This window comes from Macaca thibetana, chromosome 3 (genome assembly GCF_024542745.1).
Source record: "Macaca thibetana thibetana isolate TM-01 chromosome 3, ASM2454274v1, whole genome shotgun sequence".
NCBI lineage: Eukaryota > Metazoa > Chordata > Mammalia > Primates > Cercopithecidae > Macaca > Macaca thibetana.
This window is the reverse complement of record NC_065580.1, coordinates 6,533,156-6,556,691: the sequence shown is the minus strand read 5'-3', so window position 1 is coordinate 6,556,691 and position 23,536 is coordinate 6,533,156. Positions and strand designations below refer to the sequence as shown.

Below are 23,536 nucleotides of genomic sequence, written 5' to 3'. Positions count from 1 at the left end.
AGATATGTTTGGTCTTAATTTAACTATTTTTTAAAAATGTTATGCTTCATGTTTTTAATGTGTTTTATTTATGTATTAGTATTTTTTAACTGAAGACTTATTTTTCTCTTTGCTTTGTATTGGGTGTGTGTTCTTAGTAATAATTAAAAGGACTCCTTTTTGCATATTTTAGTATAATTTGATATATTTACCCTGTATTTGTTTAGGGGTAACTATCTCCTTCCTGCTGTAATCAGTGACCAGGTTGGTATTGCCACATGTTCTTGCCTCCCCTTCCTTCTCTCCACCACCTGCTTTTGATTAATGATGTTACTAAACTTATTCCAATGTTAACATTTATAACTTTATGTTTACTAATGCCTGTGATTCTTTATCCGTTTTAAATAATATCTTTTGATCTCACTGTAAGAGGCAAATGTCTTTACATTCTCTCCTTCTTTCTTTGTACACTGCTCAACTTGATACCATTTTTTCTGTTAAAATTTATAACATTTGCATTCTGTTCTTAATTCCCAGAAAATAAAAGTCTTTTTTTTTGAGACAGAGTCTCACTCCATTGCCTAGGCGGGAATTCAGTGGTGCAATCTCAGCTCACTGTAACCTCTGCTTCCCGGGTTCAAGCAATTCTCCTGCCTTGGCCTCCCAAGTAACTGGGACTACAGGTGTGCACCACCATGCCCGGCTAATTTTTGTATTTTTAGTAGAGATGGGGTTTCACCATGTTGGCCAGGCTGGTCTCAAACTCTTGACTTCAGGTGATCCGCTCGCCTCGGCCTCCCAGAGTGCTGGGATTACAGGCATGAGCCACCATGCCTGGCCAAAGAAAAGTCTTTATTCCTACATCTTAAATGGCTTCATTGCTCACTGTAAGTCTTTGCTGGACTTTCTGCATTCTTCTTGGTTGGATAAAGTTTATCCTCTAATAGTTCATGAACCCATACATTTTGGCTCATGGGAATGAAATTTTCCAAGTTCTTACATGTTTAAGGATATATATTTTTTCTCTTTAGTATTTTATTTTATTGTTTTATTTTTTTAATTGACACATAATAATTGTGCATATTTGTGGGGTACAGAGTGAAGTTTTGATACATATAATGTGTGGTTATCAGATCAGGGTAATTAGCATATCCGTCGTCTCAAATATTAGATATTTTGATTTTGTAACATACTTGACTGACAGTGTGGCCAGATGTAGAATTCTTGGGTTGTACCTTCTTCCCTTGAAGACTCTAAGTGTGGCCGCATGTGTCCTAGTGTTAAATGTAGCAGTGTTGAGGGCTGAGGCTGACTGTACTTTCCCTGTCGTAGGGGTGTATTAGTCTACTTGGCTGCTGTAATTTTGTTTATACCACAGGTTGGGTGGCTTAAACAGCAGACAGTTCGTGATTTTCTCAGTTCTGGAGGTTAGAAGTCCAAGATCGAGGTCCATCGGGGTTGGCTCCTGGTGCGGCCCTCTTCCTGGCTTATACGTGGTCCCCTTGCCTGCTGTGTCCTCACAGGCCTTTCCCCTGTGTGAGTGTAGAGTGGGGAGAGAATAGGAGAGATTGATTGATTTCTGGTGTCTCTTCCTCCTCTTAGAAGACCTTCCTCCAGTCCTATCAAATTAGGGCCCCACCCCTATGACCTCAGGTAACCATGATGACCTCTTGAAAGGCCCTGTTACCAACTATAGTACAGTGGGAGTTAGGGCTTTAATCTATGAATTGGAGGTGTGGGAAGCACAGTTCATTCGTAATAAAGGGTAATGTATACGTTTTGCCCAAAGGTCCAGGGACTTTTTATTTTTTCAGTTTTAAATATGAGATGTACACCCATATTTGTTGACAAGGAAAAATGTTCATAGTATATTGTTGAATGACAAAAATCAGGTTTATTTATTCTTTTTCTGTTTCTGTTATCTGTCATTTCCTCCTGTTTGATGATGGTTATTTTAAAATAGATACTTGGATTCTTGGAAATGTCTTTGGAAATTCTTGGGAATTTTTATCTGCTTTGTTTTAATATTTTTCCAGATACGTTTTTTTTTTCTTTCTTTTTGGAGACAGGATCTTGCTCTGTCACCCAGGTTGGAGTGCAGTGGCACAATCTCAGTTCACTGTAGCCTTCACCTCTGAGGCTCAAGTGGTCCTACCTCAGCCCCCCAAATAGCTGGGATCACAGGCATGTGCCACCACACTTGGCTGACTTTTAAATTTTTTCGTAGAGGTGGGGTCTTGACCAGTTTGCCCAGGCTGGTCTTAAACTCCTGGACTCAAATGATTCTCCCTCCTCAGCCTCCTAAAGTGCTAGGATTATAGATGTGAGCTACCCACCTGCCCCTAGATAGGCGTTTTTTTGTCTGCCATTTGTTTTTCCTATTTTCTCTGTCCCTTTTCTTTTTCTTTGAGTGTTTTTATATCACTGTTGGCTGGCTTCTTTGTGCCCCTTACTCGTCTCTGAATGAGCAGAGTTCTTCTGAACTAATGGCGTGTGGGTAGGCTGGGGAGGTCCTGGGCAGCGTCTGGGGGAAGCTGTGCTCTGCCCTGGGCTCTTCCCTTGCCACTGGACTGTAAGGGTGCTTGGCCTAACCTTGCCTGCTCTGCCACCCTATGGCTCCTCACACTGGGCCTGTCCTGAGCAAGGGCTTGCTGCTCCTCTGGCTCTCCTTTGCTGAGACCTGAAGTCACTGGTTTGCCTTTGGTGTCCTCACTCGTCTTGGTTGTGTTTTCACAGCCCTTGGCAACTTGCTTCTGGGATATTCAGTTTCATGGTGTTTAGGTGTTATGTTATTGAAGACAGAGTTTCTTTTTCTGTAACTCGTTCTTATTTTGGGTGGGTAATAAGAACAGAAGCCTTCAGAGAGGTCTTTACTCTGCCATCTTAAAGCTTTTAAGGCTCACAGCCAGATTTCTTTAATACACTTTGGGCATTTTCTATCTCTAAAATCAGGGAGTTGTATAATGTCCTTACTAACATACTTTCTGGTTAACCTGTTTATGGTTCTGATGTATTTACATGAAATTTGGGCAAATACTAAATATAGTGAATGTTTTCTTACAGACAGAGCCTCCACTCAATACACCGGAAAACAGAGAGTATCTTGCAGAAATTATGTTTGAATCGTTTAACGTACCAGGACTCTACATTGCAGTTCAGGTAAAAGCAGTTGTTTTTGTGATTCCTGAAGCACGTGAGCTGTCTAATAGTGGAAGCAATGGCATTTCCCAAGGTTCTCCGCTGGAAGACTGCACTGTGCACCCTTCCTTTTTCCACTCCCTGCCCCGCCCCCATGCCATTCAGGACTACAGGGAACGTGTCTTGTGACTTTCCTTTTCATATTTATGCCATTTTTTGGTATAGACGTCGTCTGGCTCTTTTTACATGCATTAAAGTCTAATGCATTTTTATCTGAGTGACAAGATACAGGTGTAGACGTGCCTCTTCTTTTGGCATCTCTGACTTACTTTGATCAGAAAAACAAAATAAATACCTTTAGAGGTTTCCCCTTTCTGATTTTGGGCTCTTATGAGCCCCGGTGTACTTGATTCTGAGGGGCCCTGTGTTTTCATGAGCTCGCAGAACTTGTTCTGAAGCTGCGGTTCTGGGTGTGATGGTTTTTGGTTGCATTTGGTCGCATTTGGTCATTATTTGCCTGCCACCTTATATAAGGGAATTGACTGACATTTTGGGGAATAAATGAGATGGGTGTTGCCCAAATGTTTCCTGCATACTACTAGTCACTTCTAAGGAGGAGAAGGAGGAAGAGTTCCATAGAAAGATGAATTTGGGCGGTGCTGCATCCTGCAGCTTTCTCGGGCTGATTCACAGTGCCTGTCAGCACAGTCTAGGCTCTGAGGATTCCTGTGTCGAAATCTATGTATTCTAGCACTTCCAAATTCATTTAACTACAGATCTTCCCCCTGGCTAAGTTATTTGTATTCCATGGGATAGGGAAACACTTTAGGAAACATAAGACTGGTGGTTCTCAAAGTGGTCTGTGCAGCAAGTTTACCTGGAGAATGTTTTTTAGAAGTACAGATTTTGGGCTTCATCTTCGAGCAGCGTTTTCCACCCTCAGTGCTTTGGGCTGGGTAGTCCTGTGTTGTGGGCGCTGCACTGTGCATTACAGGGGACTTAGCAGCATCCCTGGCCTCTGCCCACTAGAAGACAGCAGCCCCACCTCAAGCCTCCCCACCCCGACAAAGAAAATGGTACCAGACATTGCCAGATGTTCCCTTTGGGGCAACATTTTCTTTGGTTGAAAAATTACCCTGTACCTTCCAGTTTAGAATTCCTGGGTGTGAGGCCTAGTAGTCTGTATTTTAAACAACTCTACAAGTGACCTCATTGCCAATCTGTGGCCCCACACTGGAAACTGATGAATTAGAAATTAAAATCTTATGATTCTATAATGAAATATCTTTTTCACTGGCTTTTCTTTGCAAAACTTCAGGTTTCTTTTCTTTTCTTTTCTTTTTTCTTTCATTTTTGGGACAAGGTCTCACTGTGTTGTCCAGGCTGGAGTGCAGTGGTGCAATTATGGCTCACTCTAGCTGCAACTTTCTGGGCTGAAGGGATCTTCACACCTCAGCCTCCCAAGTAGCTGGGAGTACAGGTGTGTGCCACCACACCTGGCTAATTTTTGTGTTACTTGTAGAGATGGGGTTTCACCATGTTGCCCAAGCTGGTCTTGAACTCTTGGGCTCAAGTGATCTGCCTACCTTGGCCTCCCAAAGTGTTGGGATTACAGGCATGAGCCACCACATTCAGCCAGGTTTCTTTATCGAAAACTTGACTCCTATAGTTTTAAGTCTCAACATTTTCGTGTTAGTTGTCCAAGTCTGAATTGGAATTTGAGGGACAGGGGTCAGAGGATGGATAGGAAAAGGAAAGAGTTACTCAGACATATTTAGTAAGAGAGTTTGTTGATTGGACCTGGAAAGGCCCACAGATGCTTTAGAAAGAGTTCCCATGTGCGAGTGGTTTCCATGTCTTTTCTCCAGGCAGTGCTGGCCTTGGCGGCATCTTGGACATCTCGACAAGTGGGCGAACGTACGTTAACGGGGATAGTCATTGACAGTGGAGATGGAGTCACCCATGTTATCCCAGTGGTAAGCAGAATGGTTAATGTATATATGTCTCTGTAGGCTTAACACCTGATTCGAGGTAAGGATGCAAATAAAAAAAAAAACAGCCTTCTGCAATGAAAATACATTTCAGATGATAGTTATACTTAGAAAAGGTAATAATAGTTTTTTATTTTTTTGCCACCTATATAAGGGAATTGACTGAATTCCCCAAGTATGTGGGAAAGAATGAAAAAGATGGCCAATTATTGTGGCTTTGGCAATTTTAAATTCATGGTGGCATATTTCTACAGTCAGAATGTCAGAGAATGTCCAGGATGTCTCTGGATCTACAGAGCCTCTGTTACACCATGGGTGTAACATCAAAAGAATATTTTCCAGAGTTATCATTCTGACGTGTTGGGAGATAGACATCATTTTGGATGTTCAATTTGGAGGTGCAGTGCATGGCCATTTGAAGGAGCACATCTGTGTTCTGTGAAAAGATGTGAATTGCAACCAGCTCAGGCTTGGAAAAATTGCTTCTTGTTTTAAAAATTTATTTAAGGGCCGGGCGCGGTGGCTCATGCCTATAATCCCAGCACTTTGGGAGGCCCAGGCAGACAGATCACCTGAGGTCGAGAGTTCGAGACCTGCCTGACCAACATGGAGAAACCCTCTCTCTACTAAAAATACAAAATTAGCCGAATGTGGTGGCACATGCCTGTAAACCCAGCTACCTGGAAGGCTGAGGCAGGAGAATTGCTTGAACCTGGGAGGCGGAGGTTGCAGTGAGCCAAGATCGCACCATTGCGCTCCAGCCTGGGCAACAAGAGCGAAACTCCGTCTCAAAAAAAAAAGGTTATTTAAAAGCCAAGAATGGGAGATTGTACATTTTGGCTTGCAGAAGGCTCTGCAATACCACTTTTTGGTTTTAGATAAGTGATTCCTAATTTGGGTCTCAAGAGATCTCTGAATTTTTCTTTTGGTCCAATGGACTGTTTAAAGGAATTATCTTAAATTCATGTTTTTGGAAAATGTATCGGAAGTGTCTGAAGAAGGTATTCAGAGGGAAGTCAGACTCATCCTGGTCTTTCTCCTGTGAGGTCTCCTCCTCAGGAACCACCATTGCTAGTTACTTCTGTTATGTTACAGATGTGTTTCTGCATGTGTATATGGGGGTGTGTGTATGTGTATATTTTTACATACACACACAGCTCTTTTAAAATGCAAATTAGGATTTTCAAAAACCATTTAATTGAAAAAATAGTCACCATTTCATTTTGAGAGGTGATGGGATGATGTACTAATACTAATGCCTTTAATTCCTTGAAGGTTAGGAATCACTGCAGTGGAAAGGCTTCATGGTCCATGTGCCTACAGTCAGGGAGAAAAAGGCCAACCTCCTGCACCCGTGCCTTGTACTCCTGGCCATGGTCCTTCCCGTGGGGAGGAGAGGTGGCTGCCCTGCCCTGTGAAGTGTGCTCTAGACTTGAGCCTCCTTCAAGCCAGTCTCAGCACTCCTGTCCGTGGATCTCGAGAAGAGTTAGTGCCCTGGGTGCAGAGCCCTCACTGAGAACTCAGGCTGCTGTTTACTCAGAGAGCTGCGCTGCTGAGATCCAAGATGAGGCCCCTAGGCCCCTGGCCTGCACCGCCTTTGGTTCTCTGCCTATTTCTTATGTCTGATTTAGGAGAAGGGAAGAAAATACATTTCACAGCATGTCCAGGCCCACCAAGAAAGTTGTTTGAAAAGATTTTTTATCGTATCTTAGTTCGGTTTTTCCCCCAGTTATAAAAATTACATTGTCATTGAAAATTTGGATAAAATAGAAAAATTTGAAGAAATAAAATTACCTGTAAAGCCACCCAAAGACCTGTATTATGCCTTTATTTGTATAGTCTTTAAGCTCTTTTTCTTTTTTTTTTGGAGATGGAGTTTCACTCTTGTTGCCCAGGCTGGAGTGCAATGGCACGATCCGGCACACTGCAACCTCTGCCTCCCAGATTCTCCTGCCTCAGCCTCCTGAGTAGCTGGGATTACAGGCATGCGCCACCATGCCTGGCTAATTTTGTATTTTTAGTAGAGACGGGGTTTCTGCATGTTGGTCAGGCTGGTCTCAAACTCCCGACCTCAGGTGATCTGCCCATCTTGGCCTCCCAAAGTGCTGGGATTACAGGTGTGAGCCACCGTGCCCAGCCTGAGCTCTTTTTCTAAGACACATGTCACACGCACACACTTTAAACACAATTAGAATGTCTCATGTCTGGTCTGGGATTCTATATATAATACAATCCTAAAGTTATATTTTGCATATTGATTTAACCCTAATTTTTTTCTCTTGTGGTTAAATATTCTGTGAAAATACATTTAAGAAGTACATAATTTATTTTTCTGTTGTTGGACATGTATCTTGTTTTAATATTTTTACCACTGTCATGAGCTGATATTTATTTAACAGTATTTTAGAAAATATTACGTGTAATGCATAGAATGTGGTAATTTTGAATAATTTATGTGTTAGAAAGCTAATATTATTTTTATGGGTTTAAGTTGATTTTTAATAATTTGTACATATCTTTTAGCTCCGTCTTAAAATACTTTACAAATACTTGGACTCTACAGAAAGGCTAAATCCTTTTTTGCTTCTAGAAGTTAGGTACATCAGAAAAAAACCATAGGAGGAATTCAGTAAGTTGTCCTTGCAACTTTACTGGTGACTAGATGCAACTATTAGAATGAATACGTGTGTAAAATGAAGTCAGCGTTTCACTTCTGTTCCCTTCTGTCTCACTTGGGGAGTGTGGCACAGAGGCTGTGATTGCTGTAACGTGAAACCTGAGGGTCTTTACCGGATGATCCAGCGGTAGGCGTTGTCCACTCTGATGGTCAGCATCCTGCTCACCCCTGTGGAACAAGCTGGATGTGTGTCCAAGCTTGTGGCTCCTGTGGCAGGTCTGTGCCCACAGGAAGGCTGATGAGGGAGCTTTGGACCCATCATTGCTGTGGGCATGTGGATACTTTACACCGGTCCTGCCATTGACGGCACAGGTGGTGGTCACCTTTCTTTTCTGGTCCCTCACAGACATACCTTCACTGGCTCAGGGAGGCAGTGGAATGAGAGGCTCCCCACCCCCAAAAGCAGTGCTATGTGCTCGACACACACAGTTTCATCTGAACTGTGTTATTGGCCCCTGCAGGGTATTGTTTGCCCCATATGATGGACAAATGCGCTGAGGCTGAAGCATGTGAAACTTGCAAATGTGGAGCCGGAATTGGAGTCCAGGTTGTTAGAATCTAAGCCCTGTGTATTAACCAAATTGCTGACTTTGAAACATAAGTAGATTTATAGTTGGCTTAACAATTTATAAATAAAACTTTTTCCTTTTTGTTAGGGAAAAAACCTATTGGGTTTAGTGTTCTCACAGACAGCATTACTTTTTGGAAATGAACTATCCCGTGTGTTTTTTCTTTTCATATTCCTAACGAAGACATCATTTTGGTTGCTTTCGGAGAGCGTCAGATTATTGGACTAATCTGGAAGTTTGAATATAAGTGGAATTGCGTATGCAGTCATTTCGAAAGACCTTCTGTACCGAGCTTGCAGAGGGTGGGGATTCTGTAAATGCTTGTTAATGCTGTGAGGGGCAGACAGGGAGGCTGAGACAGGAAACCTTGTGAGTCCAGGCTGCTCTCCACTACAGAATCACTAACACAGCTGTTTTGCCTCCTCTTCTTCCCTAGGCAGAAGGTTATGTTATTGGAAGCTGCATCAAACACATCCCGATTGCAGGTAGAGATATTACGTATTTCATTCAACAGCTGCTAAGGGAGAGGGAGGTGGGAATCCCTCCTGAGCAGTCACTGGAGACAGCAAAAGCCATTAAGGTAAAAACAGATGGGAAACCGGCTGGTTTGGGGGTGAGAGAGATGGTGTTCTGGACACTTCCCCTCGGTGCCATCATCCCTGCTTCTCCTTTCCTTCCTCTCCCCTTCCCATGAGTGTGGGGCTTGATTTGTTTTACCCCTTGGGTTTAGTGGGCTGAAGATGTAAAGCTTAACCTCTTCCAAACTAGATGCTCTGAGGTTCCAGCTGTCAGTGAGAACAGCTTGGTAGCTGGTGCAGTGTCCCAGCATGCAGAGGCGCATTGTTCAGCTGGAACCTCACTGCCGGAGCCTCAACTACCAGAGCGCTCCTTCCATACTGCCTCCATGCTTCGCTGTAGAATCAGGAGGCGACTGCAGCAGCAGAACACTGCCACCCTAGAATCCAGAGCTATTGCACAAAATTCACACACAGGTGTGGGTGTGACGTGTGGCCATAAGCATCTCCTTCCTTTACTGCACAGTTTCTGAGTGTAGTGGAGCTTGAGGAGGGTGAGCCTGACACCCACCCTTCTCCTCACTGCCTTCCTCCCTTCTCAGCACCTCGTAACTGAGGCTGCTTGAAGGAAAGGAAGCATCAGAGATGATTCCCGAGGTGTTTTTAGGACAGGAAGCACTGGCATGGGGCAGGCTCTGCAGTTGGGTATGACCTGCCGTACTTTACCTGGAACCAGAGATTCCTGGGAAGGAGGCTCTCAGTGCTGAAATGGTGACATGGGGAAGACGTGGTCCCTTCCATCTCAGGGGGAGGTTTCCTGAGGTATCATTAGACATTCTTTTTTAGACTAAAATTTTTCCTAAGGGGTTACCGTCTCCTTTCTTTGCCTTTCCTCAATGGAAGAATATTTGACTATTTGATCCAAGCTCCCTTGCCACTCCAAATCTGTTAGAAATGTAAGTCAGAATGGAGCCCCTTCATAGTGGCTCACACGTATAATCCTAGGACTTTGGGAGGCCGAGGCGGGAGCATTGCTTGAGGCCAGGGGTTCGAGACCAGCTCAGGCAATATAGTGAGATCTCGCCTCTATTTCAAAAAAAAAAAAAAAAAAAAAAAAAAAAAGAGCCTCTTGTTACTGATACCCAGGGTCCACTCCAGTGGGTCTGAGTCCTTCCTATTTCCACCAGGATTGCTGAGCGGCACTGCTAAGGAGGGGCTTTCCTGACCCTCATGCTGGGCCTTACACTCTCCTCAGGGCTGTTGGAGTTCCAATTTGGACCCTGAAATCTGGGCTGGTGTGCTCGATGTGACTGTGTGTCACCCTCCTGTGAAGGCTGGGAGTAAAAGAGACTCTGTTCATAGCCTCCAAATCAGCTGCCCTGGCCCTGCTGTGTGGGGTAGCCCTTTTAGTTCTTGCCTCACTTCTCTCTTTAAAGGAACAGATCCTGAAAGGCGTGGTTTAGAGCTCCCCCTGCTTCCCTTTACTGCCATGGCCTTCTGTGGTCGTGAGCAGGCCTGAGGGAGTGTGTACCGTGAACACACCACCTTTGCATCATGAATCCTGAACCTTAAGATTAAGCCTGTTACTCTGCACCCAACTCCATGGAAGCATTTCATAGGAAGCGTTTGAGTTAAGTGAGCTGAGATGCTGTGGGATGTTGACCAGGCCTGTGAGGAGAACTGAATGCCTTTGTCTCCAGTCTTGGTTGATTTGAGGTTGTAATCAGCTGACCCTGTTTCTCTGTGTCATCAAGGAACACAGGGTTGTGTAACACTTCTTGCCTGTCAGTCTTCCTAAAATTCTGCTAGAGTATATCCAAGATACCCAGAAGATGGCATTAGAATATGTTTCAGGGATGCTAAGAAACTTTAAACTTAATACCACAAGAACGTCTTTGGAGGTCCTTGAGAGAACCATTCCTTCCACGGTGTGCTGAGTGCCAGCTGGGCAGCCCACCTGGTGTTTCCCGTAGGCAGCGAGTACCTGGGGGTCACCTGCTGCTTGGCTGAGGCCAGCTCTAAGGACACGTATCAACACAAAGGTGTCCAAGGATATTAATCTCACCAGATACTCAGGAAACACTTTGCATCCCTCAGGCTGCCTGTCGGTGCAGGGCGGGGATTGTTAGCGGGTTCTCTCACAGCAGCAGCATCCTGGCAGCTCCAGTCCTCCCCCCTGACTCTCCTTTTCCTTTATTCCCTGGGACCTATCACTTTATAACCTACCATGTCATTTACTTGTTATGGTTGCTTATTGTTGTCTGACTCCCAGCTGGAGTGTAATCTCAGCAGGGATCTGTGTGTTTCGCTCACTTGTGTCTCCCAAGTGCCTAGACAGTAAATCTGTGTTAATTGAGGGACTTAGAAGACCCAGTCAACAAGGTACACTATGTCTAGGCAAAGAGATGGTGTCAGTGGAGCCGGCGACAGTGCTGTGGCCAGCTCCACACCAGATTAACAACCAGCAGGTTGACAGTGGCCACCCAGCTTGTGGATGCTGGGACTGAAAGAAGCCTCTGCAGTCAGGTGTTAGGGTGTAGACAGTGCTGCTCTCGTAGGTGAGGCTGCAGCATGGGTCTGCTGGTCCGGTGTGGACAACAGAGGGGTGCCAGGGCAGGCCATAGGGGGCACCTGAGAGGAAGAAGGCAAGACGTGCTTTCTAGACACCTACAGACATCATTTCAGATATGATAGCGATAGAATTGGATAGACCAAGGCTGAGATTAATAGCTGAGTTGCAGAGAAAGCAGACTTACCTGTCCAGAGTCCAAGTGTAACCATGTCTAATATGAAAGACGATGGAATGTGAGACCTGACACGTATCCACACTGGAGTGACGGTGGGGGTGGTTCTGATCCCAGGGCGTGTTTACTGCATGGGGTTCCTGGTTATTTGTCTGAGGGCAGAGACACTGGGCGGTTGTTAATGCCTGGCAACATCTTTGTGTGTGTATGCAGGAGAAATACTGTTACATTTGCCCTGATATAGTCAAGGAATTTGCCAAGTATGATGTGGATCCCCGGAAGTGGATCAAACAGTACACGGGTATCAACGCAATCAACCAGAAGAAGTTTGTTATAGACGTTGGTTATGAAAGGTTCCTGGGACCTGAAATATTCTTTCACCCGGAGGTAAGATGTTTCCTTTTGTGTGTGCTCAAGTGTGTGGGATGGAGCTGTACTGCCACCCAGAGTGCGGAAAGAGCATTTCCCAGCAAAGGGCCTGTGAGCAGGGCGGCCGTCGTTCTGTTTCCCCGCATCCCCCGTGCCGTTTGTCTGCTTGACAGATTGTTCAGTTTGCCTCTCCTCTTGGCTGTCTGTGTTAATAATTAAAGATGGGTTATACCACAAATAGGAAGACTTATAGGAGCAATAGACGATAATAGAACTAAAAGTAATCTTCAAGGGTTGTGGGTGGTCACATGCTAGTATTACGAGTAGCTATAATCTCAAGGACTATGTGGAGGTTGCCTGTGCCTCAGAGTAGGATAACATATAACCTTTCCATCTTTGGTGATTGCCCTTCCTAACTTCTAATTTTAACCCTGGACAGTTGATCCTGTTCTGTTCCCTGCTGCAAGTTAGGTTAATCTTCTGTCTAAGGCCAGCATTTCTGTTATTTAGGTAATCTTAAGAATTAGAAATGTCATCATTTTAACTAGTAGTTGTAAGGAATTATTAGTACTTTTGCAGAAAGCAGTAATTAAGAGGCACATTTTAAGATTTACATATAATGCATTTTATTTATATTTTGATATATATTCCTGGCTACTTCAGTTTGTATTCAATAGGTGGGTTACAAGCTGCTGTTTGGTTTTAGATATGTATATGGCTGTTTTGTGCAGAGAAACAGCATGGAAAGTATACCTCACTAGTAATCCGAAGAATAAAACGATGGCAATGATAATCCAGCGAATGCCCGCTTTTAATCTGTGGATTTGAAGTGGACATAGAACGGTTAAATGTCCAGTGAACAGCTTGTGAGCCCCTGAGTGGCCTCCTCCTTCCTCTGAGAGTGCACATTCTTTGATTTTTAACATATTTCAAATGAAACATAATTGAGTTGACGCTTATTTAACTCATGGAATTGAATCTAAGGCTGTTTATTCAATAACGTGATTATCATGTGGATTGTTTCATTTTAAACAAACACTTCTCGTTAAACAAAACACTTCCCTCCATCTTCTAGACCAGGTTTAATTAATCTTTCATTGAACCTGTTTCTTTTTCCTTATATCCTGATTTTCTCATAATACGAATATTGCCAAATGATATGTCAAACTCACGTTTCTCACTGCGTATCACGTGGATCGTGCACATACTCTCCACTGCTCTTATTAGGCTGAATCACTGTGTGCTCATGGTGTGGGGATGGTCTGTCTTTGATATTGTTGGTATTTTTTCTTCACTAAATCCATACATTTTACCTCATGAGGAGAAATATGTCATCACCACCCCACGCACACGTAGTCACGTGGGATTCATTTGACATATCCTTCATTCCAATGTGAATTCTTTTTTTTTTTTTTTTTGAGACGGAGTCTTGCTCTGTCGCCCAGGCTGGAGTGCAGTGGCCGGATCTCAGCTCACTGCAAGCTCCGCCTCCCGGGTTCACGCCATTCTCCTGCCTCAGCCTCCCGAGTAGCTGGGACTACAGGCGTCCGCCACCTTGCCCGGCTAGTTTTTTGTATTTTTTTAGTAGAGACGGGGTTTCACCGTGTTAGCCAGGATGGTCTCTATCTCCTGACCTCGTGATCCGCCCGTCTTGGCCTCCCAAAGTGCTGGGATTACAGGCTTGAGCCACCGCGCCTGGCCCCAATGTGAATTCTTTTAAGTTATAATAAATTGTATGTTTGTTAAAGTTACTTTAAAAAAAGTGTTCATGTTGTTCTATTTGAGAGAAATGTGTAATGTTTCTTTTCTATTGATATACAATTCAGTTTGCCAACCCAGACTTTATGGAATCCATCTCAGATGTTGTTGATGAAGTCATACAGAACTGCCCCATTGATGTGCGGCGTCCGCTGTATAAGGTATAAGCTGCGTGGGTAAGGTACCTTGATTTCATTCCACAATTAAAGGCCCATCATTCTTAGAAGTCGGTATTACTATTTATTACTAGTAGATATTCCTGTTTCACCTTCTGTTTCGTAGGATTTGTTAAAGACAGTATAATTGTAAGAGAAAATGGAAATGACTCAGTTAACTAGAATTTTTATTTTATTTTACTTTATTTTGGAGACGGAGTCTTGCTCTATCACCCAGGCTGGAGTGCAGTGGTGCGATCTCGGCTCACTGCAACCTCTGCCTCCTGGGTTAAAGCAATTCTTCTGCCTCAGCCTCTTAAGTATCTGGGACTACAGGTGCATGCCACCATGCCCAGCTAATTTTTTTTTTGTATTTCAGTAGAGACAGGGTTTCACCATGTTGCCTCGGCTGGTCTCAAACTCCTGAGCTCAGGCAATCCACCCACCTCGACCTCCCAAAGTGCTGGGATTACAGGCATGGGCCACCGTGCCCGGCCGACTGGAAGTATTTAAGTATTGTAAATATATTTTATTATTATCTGACAAGATGTGTTTTAAGTTGAACAGTTTTAGCCACACATATTGATTGAAAGTAAGAGCGATACCCTCTCCCATGCTTTCCGTGAACTCCTTTGATTTCGTTTTATGCATATGTGGGTTTAGTGCTGATGTGGTGTTGTCAGATAGAAGTTAGAACCCAAAATGGGACAGTCCGATAGAATATGCTCATGTATTTTTTTTTTCCCCAAAATTCTTTGATTGCAGGGAATTTTGAAACCTGGAATGAGGAAAATCTAGTCTATGTGATTATTGAGTAAAAAGAAGTCCTGCTGACAGCCAGAGATGGCGAGCAGGTGGTAATGGGCAGTTCGCCTTCCTGCACCTTTATCAGTGTTTGCTTGAGGGAGTCGTGCCGTCAGCATGACTCACTCGCCTCATTCAGACTCAGGTTGCTGAACTGTACAGAGAAGAGAATCAGGCTCAACAGACAGCACTCAGCATTGCGTCACCTGTACCGTGCAATACTTTGTAGCTTTTAAAAAGAATGAGGTAAATCAATATAAATTCAGATGAAAAGATAGCTACAGTATAAAGTGAAAAAGGAACTTGTAAAATTTATATATTTCATTTGATATAAAATATAGTTTGCATATTTTTTGAACTATATATGCTAAACTCTTAAAGTAAATAAAATATCTTTGGGGTAGAATGATAAGTTTTACTTTCTCCATTTTGTGTTTTAAAGTTGTTTGAAATTTTGTTAAAATTTTTTTTTAATTAAAATTTATTTCTGTTTAGATAACTTTTGTGGGTATAAACAAATTATAGTTCAGTTTTTACTGCATATTCTTAAACACTTGTCTAATAAAAAGTACAAAGAAAGGGAAACTAAAAAGAGACTGGAGTATGAAAATTAAGAAAGATAGCAGGTCATGGCCTTCCCACTTCAGTCCCGGCTGACATTCGCTGTGTCTTCTCATCTGTGAAAGCAGCAGCAGGCGAGCCCTGTTCAATCTTAATCCCACCATAAAGCAGAGGAAACTGCCAGCAGTTACGGATTGTTCCTGATGGGGTGGGAATTTTCTTGTTGGACAGTTTAGTTCCCTGGACTTCTATAGAAGTTTTGGAGTAGAGATGGTCTTGGAGACCAGGTAGATGGAGTCCGTTATTTAGTAGATAATGACACTGAGCCCCAGAGTTGGGAAAAGGGGGTGAAAGGCACCTGGGTTACGTGCTAGGTGAGATCACATGGCTGCCAAGTGGCATGGTTGACTTTTAAGTCCATTTCCCGCGTCTTTGAAAACTCATGCTTATCCCACCGTATCACACGAAAATTATGTAAAATGTAGAGGGAAGAGGATTCTTCTTTTCGTTGCCCACACTGGAGTATAGTGGCATGATCAGGCTCAAGCGATTCTCCTGCTTCAGCCTCCCAAATAGCTACAGGCACACACCACCACAGCCATTCTTCAAAGAGGGAAACCACAGATTATTCTTCAAAGAGGGAAACCCTGTCCCTGACCACTTTGTCACTAGGATAACCATTTATTCTCTGTGGCTTTCAGAAGGGTGTAGCTTGGCCCTGGCTGTCAAGTTTGTGCAGAATAAATTCTGTCTTCCCTCAGCCGTCTTGGTTATTTGTACAGGACCTCTCCAGTGTTACAAGTGCCTTGCAAGTGATAGAGAATTCAAGTAGGGTTGAGAGGGGGAAGGATCGACTGTCCTAGGGCTGGCCATGCTTTCTCCTTTGTCACATAGCTGAGCTCTGTACCCCGCTGTGGGAAAGGAAAGACACAAAGGAGGCCACCTCCTTTGCCACCTTTCTAAGTTAGAGTAGACCAGTATGTGTTACGAGAAAAATTAATCCAAAATCTCAGTGTTTAGCAGCAAAGGTTTCTTTCTTTGCACGTGGTTCATATCTGGTGTGGTCGGCAGTAGGCTCTGCCACCATGTTGTGGCTGCCCTTGGGAACATTGCTTCGGGTCCCTGCTGCCGGGGAGGAGACAGCTGGCGGGCCATTCCGCCCCTCCTCCCTGGGCCGTCACCTGGGCCAGCCGCCACCGGACACTGGAAGCAGGAGGGTGACAGAATGTTTGGTGGGCACCGCTGCCTCTCCTGTAGCCACCAAGAAAGGGACTTCTTTCCAAGGTATGGGGCTTGATGACTAAGTTGAAGTTGAATACTGAGGCCTAAGAATGCCCGTTTCTGTGCGTTAGCCTGCCAGGTAACAGCTGCTCTAGTGTTTTTTTCCCCATGGTGATGAGAGACCGGGAGTTGGCCAACTTTTTCTGTAAAGGGCCAGATGGTGAATCATTTTGGCTCCTCAGGCTGTATGGTCTGTGCTGCATTTATTCAGTTCTGCCAGAGCAGCCGAAGACCGTGTTGAACGACTAGGAGTGGCTGGGTTCCTGTAAAGTTTTATTTACAAAAGCAGGAGAGAGCCTGTTGTAGACATGTGAGGAGATACTTATGAAAGCCTCGTTCTAATACTGTCCGGGTTGGCCGGTGATAATCATCTGCGGACCCTCCTCAGGTGGTGCATGTGGAGGCGTGGCCTTGCCAGTTCCTCAGCAAGTCAGTGCCGCCTTTAGGAGAGACTGGAAGAGTCACCGCTGAGCTCTGCTCACAGCCCGGGGTAGTCACACGTGCTCGGCTGGGGCTTCTGCTGACTCGGTTTCTGGAAGCTGTGAGCCCTCCCAGGTGGACTCTCACTGTGTGGGATGGAGGAGCGTCCCTCCAGAAGCAGCATCTGAGCAGTGAAGCTGCACTGACGAGGTTCGCTCCTGCTCAGTGCACTCCCTGCTGTGCTCCCTTCTCTGACTCCGACTCCGAAGTGCGGCGGAGAGCACGCCCCTAATCTGTGTGTGCAAGTGCACAGATCGGTAGGTTTGTGGGTTTTTAAAAATAATTCTAAAACACTCTTCTGGTTAGAAGACATGCTGCAAGTACTTCTGCAGAGCACGCAGTCGCCTTTCTCTGGACAGCGCGCGTTCCTGTGTCTTAGGGGTGTGCCTTTCCTCTTGGTTCACTGTGTGGCGCTTCCAACCTGCTGGGCCACTCTTGCCAGGTAAGACGCCCTGTCTCCAGGAGTGATGTTGCCGATTCCTGACCTCGGCTACCTGTGTGCTTTCACTGGTTTCACAGCCTCATTTGGCCAGCTCTGCTGGCCGCATAGACCAGCAGAGTGGGTGCCCTGAAGATGTGCTTTTGGCTTCCGAAGAGGTGGTTGCTCTCCCTCTGCCACACCTGCGCCTTGAGGTGCTTGTCTGGACCAGTGGGGCTGGCCTGTTTCTATTTCACCGGACGGTTGGTAGGATTGAGCACTACCAAGCAAGTAGGAGGTGTGTGTTTTAGGTTCTGCCGAAACCCTCCTGGCTGTGGAGTTATGTTACTCAGACCGACGGACGAGGAGAGGACAAGAACATAGGAGGAGAAGAAAAGATGGCCTGGAAAATTTAGAATCTTTTTTCCCTAGCTCTATTGAAATATAATTTTTAATTTTTATGAGTAGTTAGTAGGTATATTATTGAGGTATATTGACAAGTAAAAATTGTATGTCTATATGTACACACACATCAAGAGCAGGAAAACCGTGTGTATTTAAGGTGTACAGCGTGATGATTTGATGCAGGTATGTACTTCGTGGAATGTTTACCACAATCAAGCTAGTGAAGCCACCGTCACCTCACACAGCCAGCCTTTTCAGTGTGTGCGGTGAGAGTGTGTAAGATTCCTCCCAGCAGATTTCCACGACACCGTGCCCTCTTCCTAACCACTCAGCATGCTGGAATTAGGCCTTCAGAGCTCGCCCATCTTGTAACTGCAAGTTTGTTCTGTGTGACTAACATCTCGCCACTCTGAGGTGCCTGGTAACTACCATTCCGCTCTGCTTCTATGAGTTTGACTAAACATTCAGAATCTTTAAACAAGCAAAACAGCTTTTTTAGGTGAAAGTAGCCATCATCTGGCTGATTTTTATTTCAGTCTGACTTGCAGATGAGAAGGGTATTTACACATTTGCTTTATCTGTTCCGCCTCCGGGAATGACAGGGGCGGGGGCCTGTGGGAAAGCCTCCGTGTGAGAGCAGGTGAACATAAGCCTCGGCCCACCGTGGGCTTCATCCAGGAGCTGTGAAATGGACCGGAGTCTGGGTCCCACCCTAGGAGATTCTGATGTAATCGGGCTTGGGCTGGGTGGAGCCTGGGCACCTGGATCTTAAAAGCTTCCCAGGTGACTCTAATGTGCAGCTAACTTGAGACCGGCCATCAGCGCCTGCCCACTCTTGGATCAGCCAGTGTTTAGTAACTTGCAGGCTTTACTTGAGGGGGAGGCCAATTTGAATCGCTTTGTAATGTAATGGATGTCTTTCTACTTCTCAGTTCTATTCAGGAGGTACTTGAGTACCTACTAGGTACAAGACAGTGTTGTTAAATTAGAGGATTTAAGTATGTACGAGATACGGTTCTTGTCTTCAAGAGCTTATAAAAAAGCTAAAAATACTGAAATAACTGTAATGGGAACCTCTACAAGCTAAATGTCATTAAAGTGAATCATGCAAATTATGGTAATTGAGAGAAGGGGCAGATTGCATTTAATTAGAGGGGATCAAGAAAGGCTTTGAGAAGCTGCCGTCTGAGCTGAATCTGAGAGCTTGGCCTGCAGAGCTGGGGGTGGGTGGACAGGCCAGGTGGAGGGAAGATAATGAGCACAGATAGAAGGAGAGTGGGCAGGTGCCTGCGGTGCCTGTTTTGGCCAAAGCCTACAGTGGTGGGGAAGGTAGTGGGAAACAAACCTAGGTGGGAGGGTGGGGCCAGCAACAAAATATCTTTAGCCTGCTCCAGTGGGTTGGGAGTTGTTAAAACCTCCTCTTTATGAAGTTTGTGAAGCAGATGTGAATACATCCTACTGTAGCAAAGGAATTGATTTTTCTGTAACAAATTGCTTGAATATATATAATTATGTTAATGCATTTTAAACTAGAGAAGCACGTTGCAGGGTAAATGAGTTATATTTATAATAAATATATACTTATTATTTAGAGACAGAGCCTTGCTGTGTCACCCACGCTGAAGTGCAGTGGTGTGATCACAGCTCACTGCAGCCCCGACCTTCTGGGCCCAGGCAGCCCTCCCACCTCAGCCCCTCAAGTAGCTGGAACTACAGGCGTGGGCGACCACGTGCAGCTAATTTAAATTTTTTTTTTTTTTTTTTTTTTTTTTTTGTGGAATTGAGGTCTTGCTGTGTTGCCCAGGCTGGTTTTAAACTCCTGGCCTCAAGTGATCATCCTGCCTCAGCCCCAGGGCACTGGGATTATAGGCATGAACCACTGCGCCGGCTCTATTTTTAGTTTTTAATGTTTAAAGGTATGTTTAAATACCTTTAATATTTGAAGAGAGAAAATCAGAAAAAATACATACCATTGTTTTTTTTCATCTTTTTTCAAATAGGTCTTTTATTCAGATGAAGTCCTGGCTGAAGTGTAATATGTGAACAGATAAAAAGGTAGCTGCTCTGGTTTTGTCAGGGTAGTGGGCAGAGAACGTTCCCGAGTTCCGCTCTTTTAGCCCCAGTTCCACACTAATATCCCTCGTAACATCTGTTTGATGCTTCCTGTTGATACATCCCAAAATGGCATGGTTTTGTCTTACTGGGAAGGGAAGGCTTATGTTAACAACTGGAAATTGGACATTGACTTGCCCAGCTCACAAGAACATTGAGACACCTGTGGCCGTGGGAGGCTGGTGGAGACGTGGATGGCGGAGCTCCGCCACTGCGGCAGCATCGAGTCATGTCAGTGAGCACCTGCAGAGTGCCAGGTCCCCCTGTGGGCACTGAGCAGCGGGGCATGGCAGGGCTGTGCTAGGAGAGCCACAGGAGCTGGGGTGGGTGTCCAAATGGACAGGAGTGTGAGGATCCGGGTCTCTGTTCTCCAGTGGTGCTCGGTGGTGATGGCAGTGTCTTCTCCGTGCTGCCCAGGGTGGCCACTGAGCCCCTGGCATGTGACTGGTGCAGCTGAGGAACAGCGTTTTAAACTTTTAACTATTGTGAGTTGAAATTGCTGTATGTGGCTAACGGCTACCCTATGGGACAACTCAGATCAGCTGAGATCGGAGTGAAGGCTGGTGTGACCTGGTCAGTGCCGGGAATGCAGCATGGGTGGGGAAGGGTTTTCCAGCAGCGGGATCTGTGTGCAGCGCTAGGGTGAAGGAGAGTAGCACGATCCTGTGGGTCTGGAGGGAATTTGGCTTCCCTGGACCTCATGTTTGAACATGGGAATGGGGAGTGTGAAGCCTGGGATGTGCTTGGGGCCCGGTTACACAGGGCTTATGGGGAAGGCACAGGGGCCACCGTTACCAGCTGGGCCTCCGAGGAAAGACAGGCACATCCACCTGGAGGGGCCTCGCATGGAGTTAGATTTTATCCCGAGGGCGTTGATGATTTTCTCCAGGGGTGTGATGTGACCCAATTTAAGTTCTAGAAAGGCACTTGGGCTGCACCAGGGGATGTAGATTGGAGGTGGAGTTTGGATTCAGGAAGACCAGGTGGAAGGCCACTGTAGAGCCACGTGGAGGCAGGACAGCGCCCGTATTGGGAAGTGGCCGTAGGTGGCTCCTGGAGGAAGCGGGGAGAGGAGAGAGGCTCCAGAGCATAGGTGAGAGCTTGACGAGTGGGAGGAAAAGGTTCAGGGTTCTTGCTGCTTATCTAGGAGGGCGGGGGGTCGTTTACTGACAGGAGATACAGGAGCGGGGCACCTTTTTGAGGCAGCGGAAGACTAAGTCTAGTGTGGTGGAGATGTTGAGTTGCGTTTGTAGGTTGAAGGCTTTGCAGGTCTGGGCCAGACATAGAGATTTGGGGACCAAAGGTGTGCTAACAGAAATAAAAGGTCTGCAAATGGATGTCACCGGGGGAGAGTAGCAGGTGAGGACAAGACGGCCTTAGCCTGAACCAGCAGAAAGGTCAGGCTTTTAAGGATGGGCAAGAGAAAGGAGACCAGAGAGACTGTCAGTCAGGGCTCTTCAGAAACAGAACCAATATGGGTATTTCACAATCTCTTTTTCTTTTAAGAGGTGGGTCTTGCTGTGTTGACCAGGCTGGTCTCAAACTCCTGGGCTCAAGCCTTCCAAAGTGCTGGAATTACAGATGTGAGCCACCACACCTGGCCACTATCTCTCTATTTAATCTATAAAATTTAAGAAATTGGCTTCCTTTCAGGCTGGCAAGTTCAAAATTTGTAGGAAGGCTGGCAGGCTGGACACTCAGGCAGAATTCCTTCTCGGAGAAATCTTAGTTTTTGTTCTTGAGACCTTCAGTTGATTGGATGAGGTCCAACCACATTATAGAGGGTAATCATTCCTTAATGCTGACCCCATCCACAAAATACCCTCACAGCAACACCTTGGTTAGTGTCTGGTTAAATCACTGGGTGCTGTGCTCTGGCCAAGTTGACACACAAAATTAACTGTCACAGAAGTCAAGAAGGGGTCGCCAGAGAAGAGAAAGAAATCTCTAGAAGCTAGGGGGCCCTATTAAGTGACACTGAGAGGTCACACAGGATGAGGCTCAAGAGGTAGCCCTTGGGTTCACCACACAGGGGTGAGTAGCCTCGTGAGAGAAACCCGGCAGAGGCCAAATCACAGCAGTTGCAGGCCGAAGAGGGGGTGGTTAGAGGAAAGAAGATGTGTGGGTAATCCTTGTAAGACATTTGCCATTCGTTGTTATGTCCCTTCCCGTCAGGCAGCTGTTTGGAGCCAGACCTGGAGATTTGCTTGGATTTCTCCTCGGACGCTGTTGGGTATCATAACAGCCCGTATTTTAGACATAGGTTTGTTCAGACTTTGCTGGGATTGCAATCTCTGGGTTCAGTTCGACAGTGAAAAGCTCCAGTTCCTAAGGAAGTAAAACTTTTCAAGAACACAATATAGAAATAGCAGGGGCTTCTAATAGAGCTGTCCTCTTAGCCTGTCGTGGTCGTGGGCACGGAAATAGCAGGGAGAGGGGAAGGCATGTCTGTGAGCGGTTCTTCGCCTTGCACCCGCAGTTACAGAGGATGGCTGATAGGTGGCACTGTGTGTCTGCCAAACGGAGTTAAGAAGAGAGCCTCTTAGTATTCCAGGAATGAAAATTTTTGTTATTTTTAATACCACATTTGATATTAAGAACTTGCTGTTAATATGGATTTTATTTCCAGTCTTTCTGACATAAATTTCAGGAGATTGTTGGGTCATGTGTGGTGTTTATAATGGTATGTGCTGTGGGATTCTTTTACCAGCTTAAAGACACGGCCTTTCCATCTGCAGAGGTGGTTTAAAATGGAGACTTTTATTTGGCATCATGAAATATACATTTATCCGGCAAGGTAAGGTTGCAGGCTATTGAGAAATCCAGTTGACGTGGGGAACTGAATAAACAGACGACGGCTGACACCAGGTGGGAAGTGAAAGGTGTGCTGTGAGACAGGGTTGGAGGGAGGAGGGTGGTCAGAGGTTCACTGAAAAGAACTTAGACTCTACACATGAGCAGGATGCATGATTTCCAATCTGAAATTCAAGTTCAATATAGAAAATTTGAGATGTAAAAAACACTATTACAAAGCAGAAGTTACTCCTTTATAGTCGCTGTTTGTTTGTTTACTTATTTATTTATTTATTTTGAGACAGAGTTTCGCTCTTGTCACCTAGGTTGGACTGCAGTGGTGCAATCTCCAGTCACTGCAACCTCTGCCTCCTGGGTTCAAGTGATTCTCCAGCCTCAGCCTCCCGAGTAGCTGGGATTATAGGCACCCGCCACCAGGCCTGGCTAATTTTTGTATTTTTAGTAGAAACGGGGTTTCACCATGTTGACCAGGCTGGTCTCGAACCCCTGACCTCAGGTGATCCGCCCGCCTCGGCCTCCCGAAGTGCTGGGATTACAGACGTGAGCCACCACGCCTGGTCATTGCTGTTTATGTTATTACTTCATCTTTCCCTTTTATTTTCATGAACCGTATATAGGTAGGTAGATATATCCTGTATCCTGTTATATTTATGTTTCATATGCTGTGTATTAACACCACTATGTTGTAAGCACTTTCTTAAGCGATTAAAATTCTTTAAAAACATGATTTGTAATGAGGCCTGATGCTCCATGCTGTGTCCGTTTC

The 23,536-nt window shown here is 45.2% G+C and overlaps 1 protein-coding gene across 3 annotated transcripts in view; it reads left to right on the top strand.

The window, feature by feature from the left end:
* The window catches only part of ACTR3B (actin related protein 3B), a 99,658-nt gene that overhangs the window by 56,463 nt on the left and 19,659 nt on the right, over nt 1–23,536 (top strand). For 2 of the 3 annotated variants that reach the window (XM_050785895.1, XM_050785896.1), the window contains 5 exons: nt 3,043–3,138; nt 4,986–5,093; nt 8,791–8,934; nt 11,827–12,000; nt 13,809–13,901. In XM_050785895.1, coding sequence (XP_050641852.1) covers nt 3,043–3,138; nt 4,986–5,093; nt 8,791–8,934; nt 11,827–12,000; nt 13,809–13,901 — 615 coding nt within the window. Of the gene's footprint in view, nt 1–215; nt 244–3,042; nt 3,139–4,985; nt 5,094–8,790; nt 8,935–11,826; nt 12,001–13,808; nt 13,902–23,536 lie in introns of those variants that run through there. The other variant, XM_050785897.1, reaches the window with a different exon arrangement.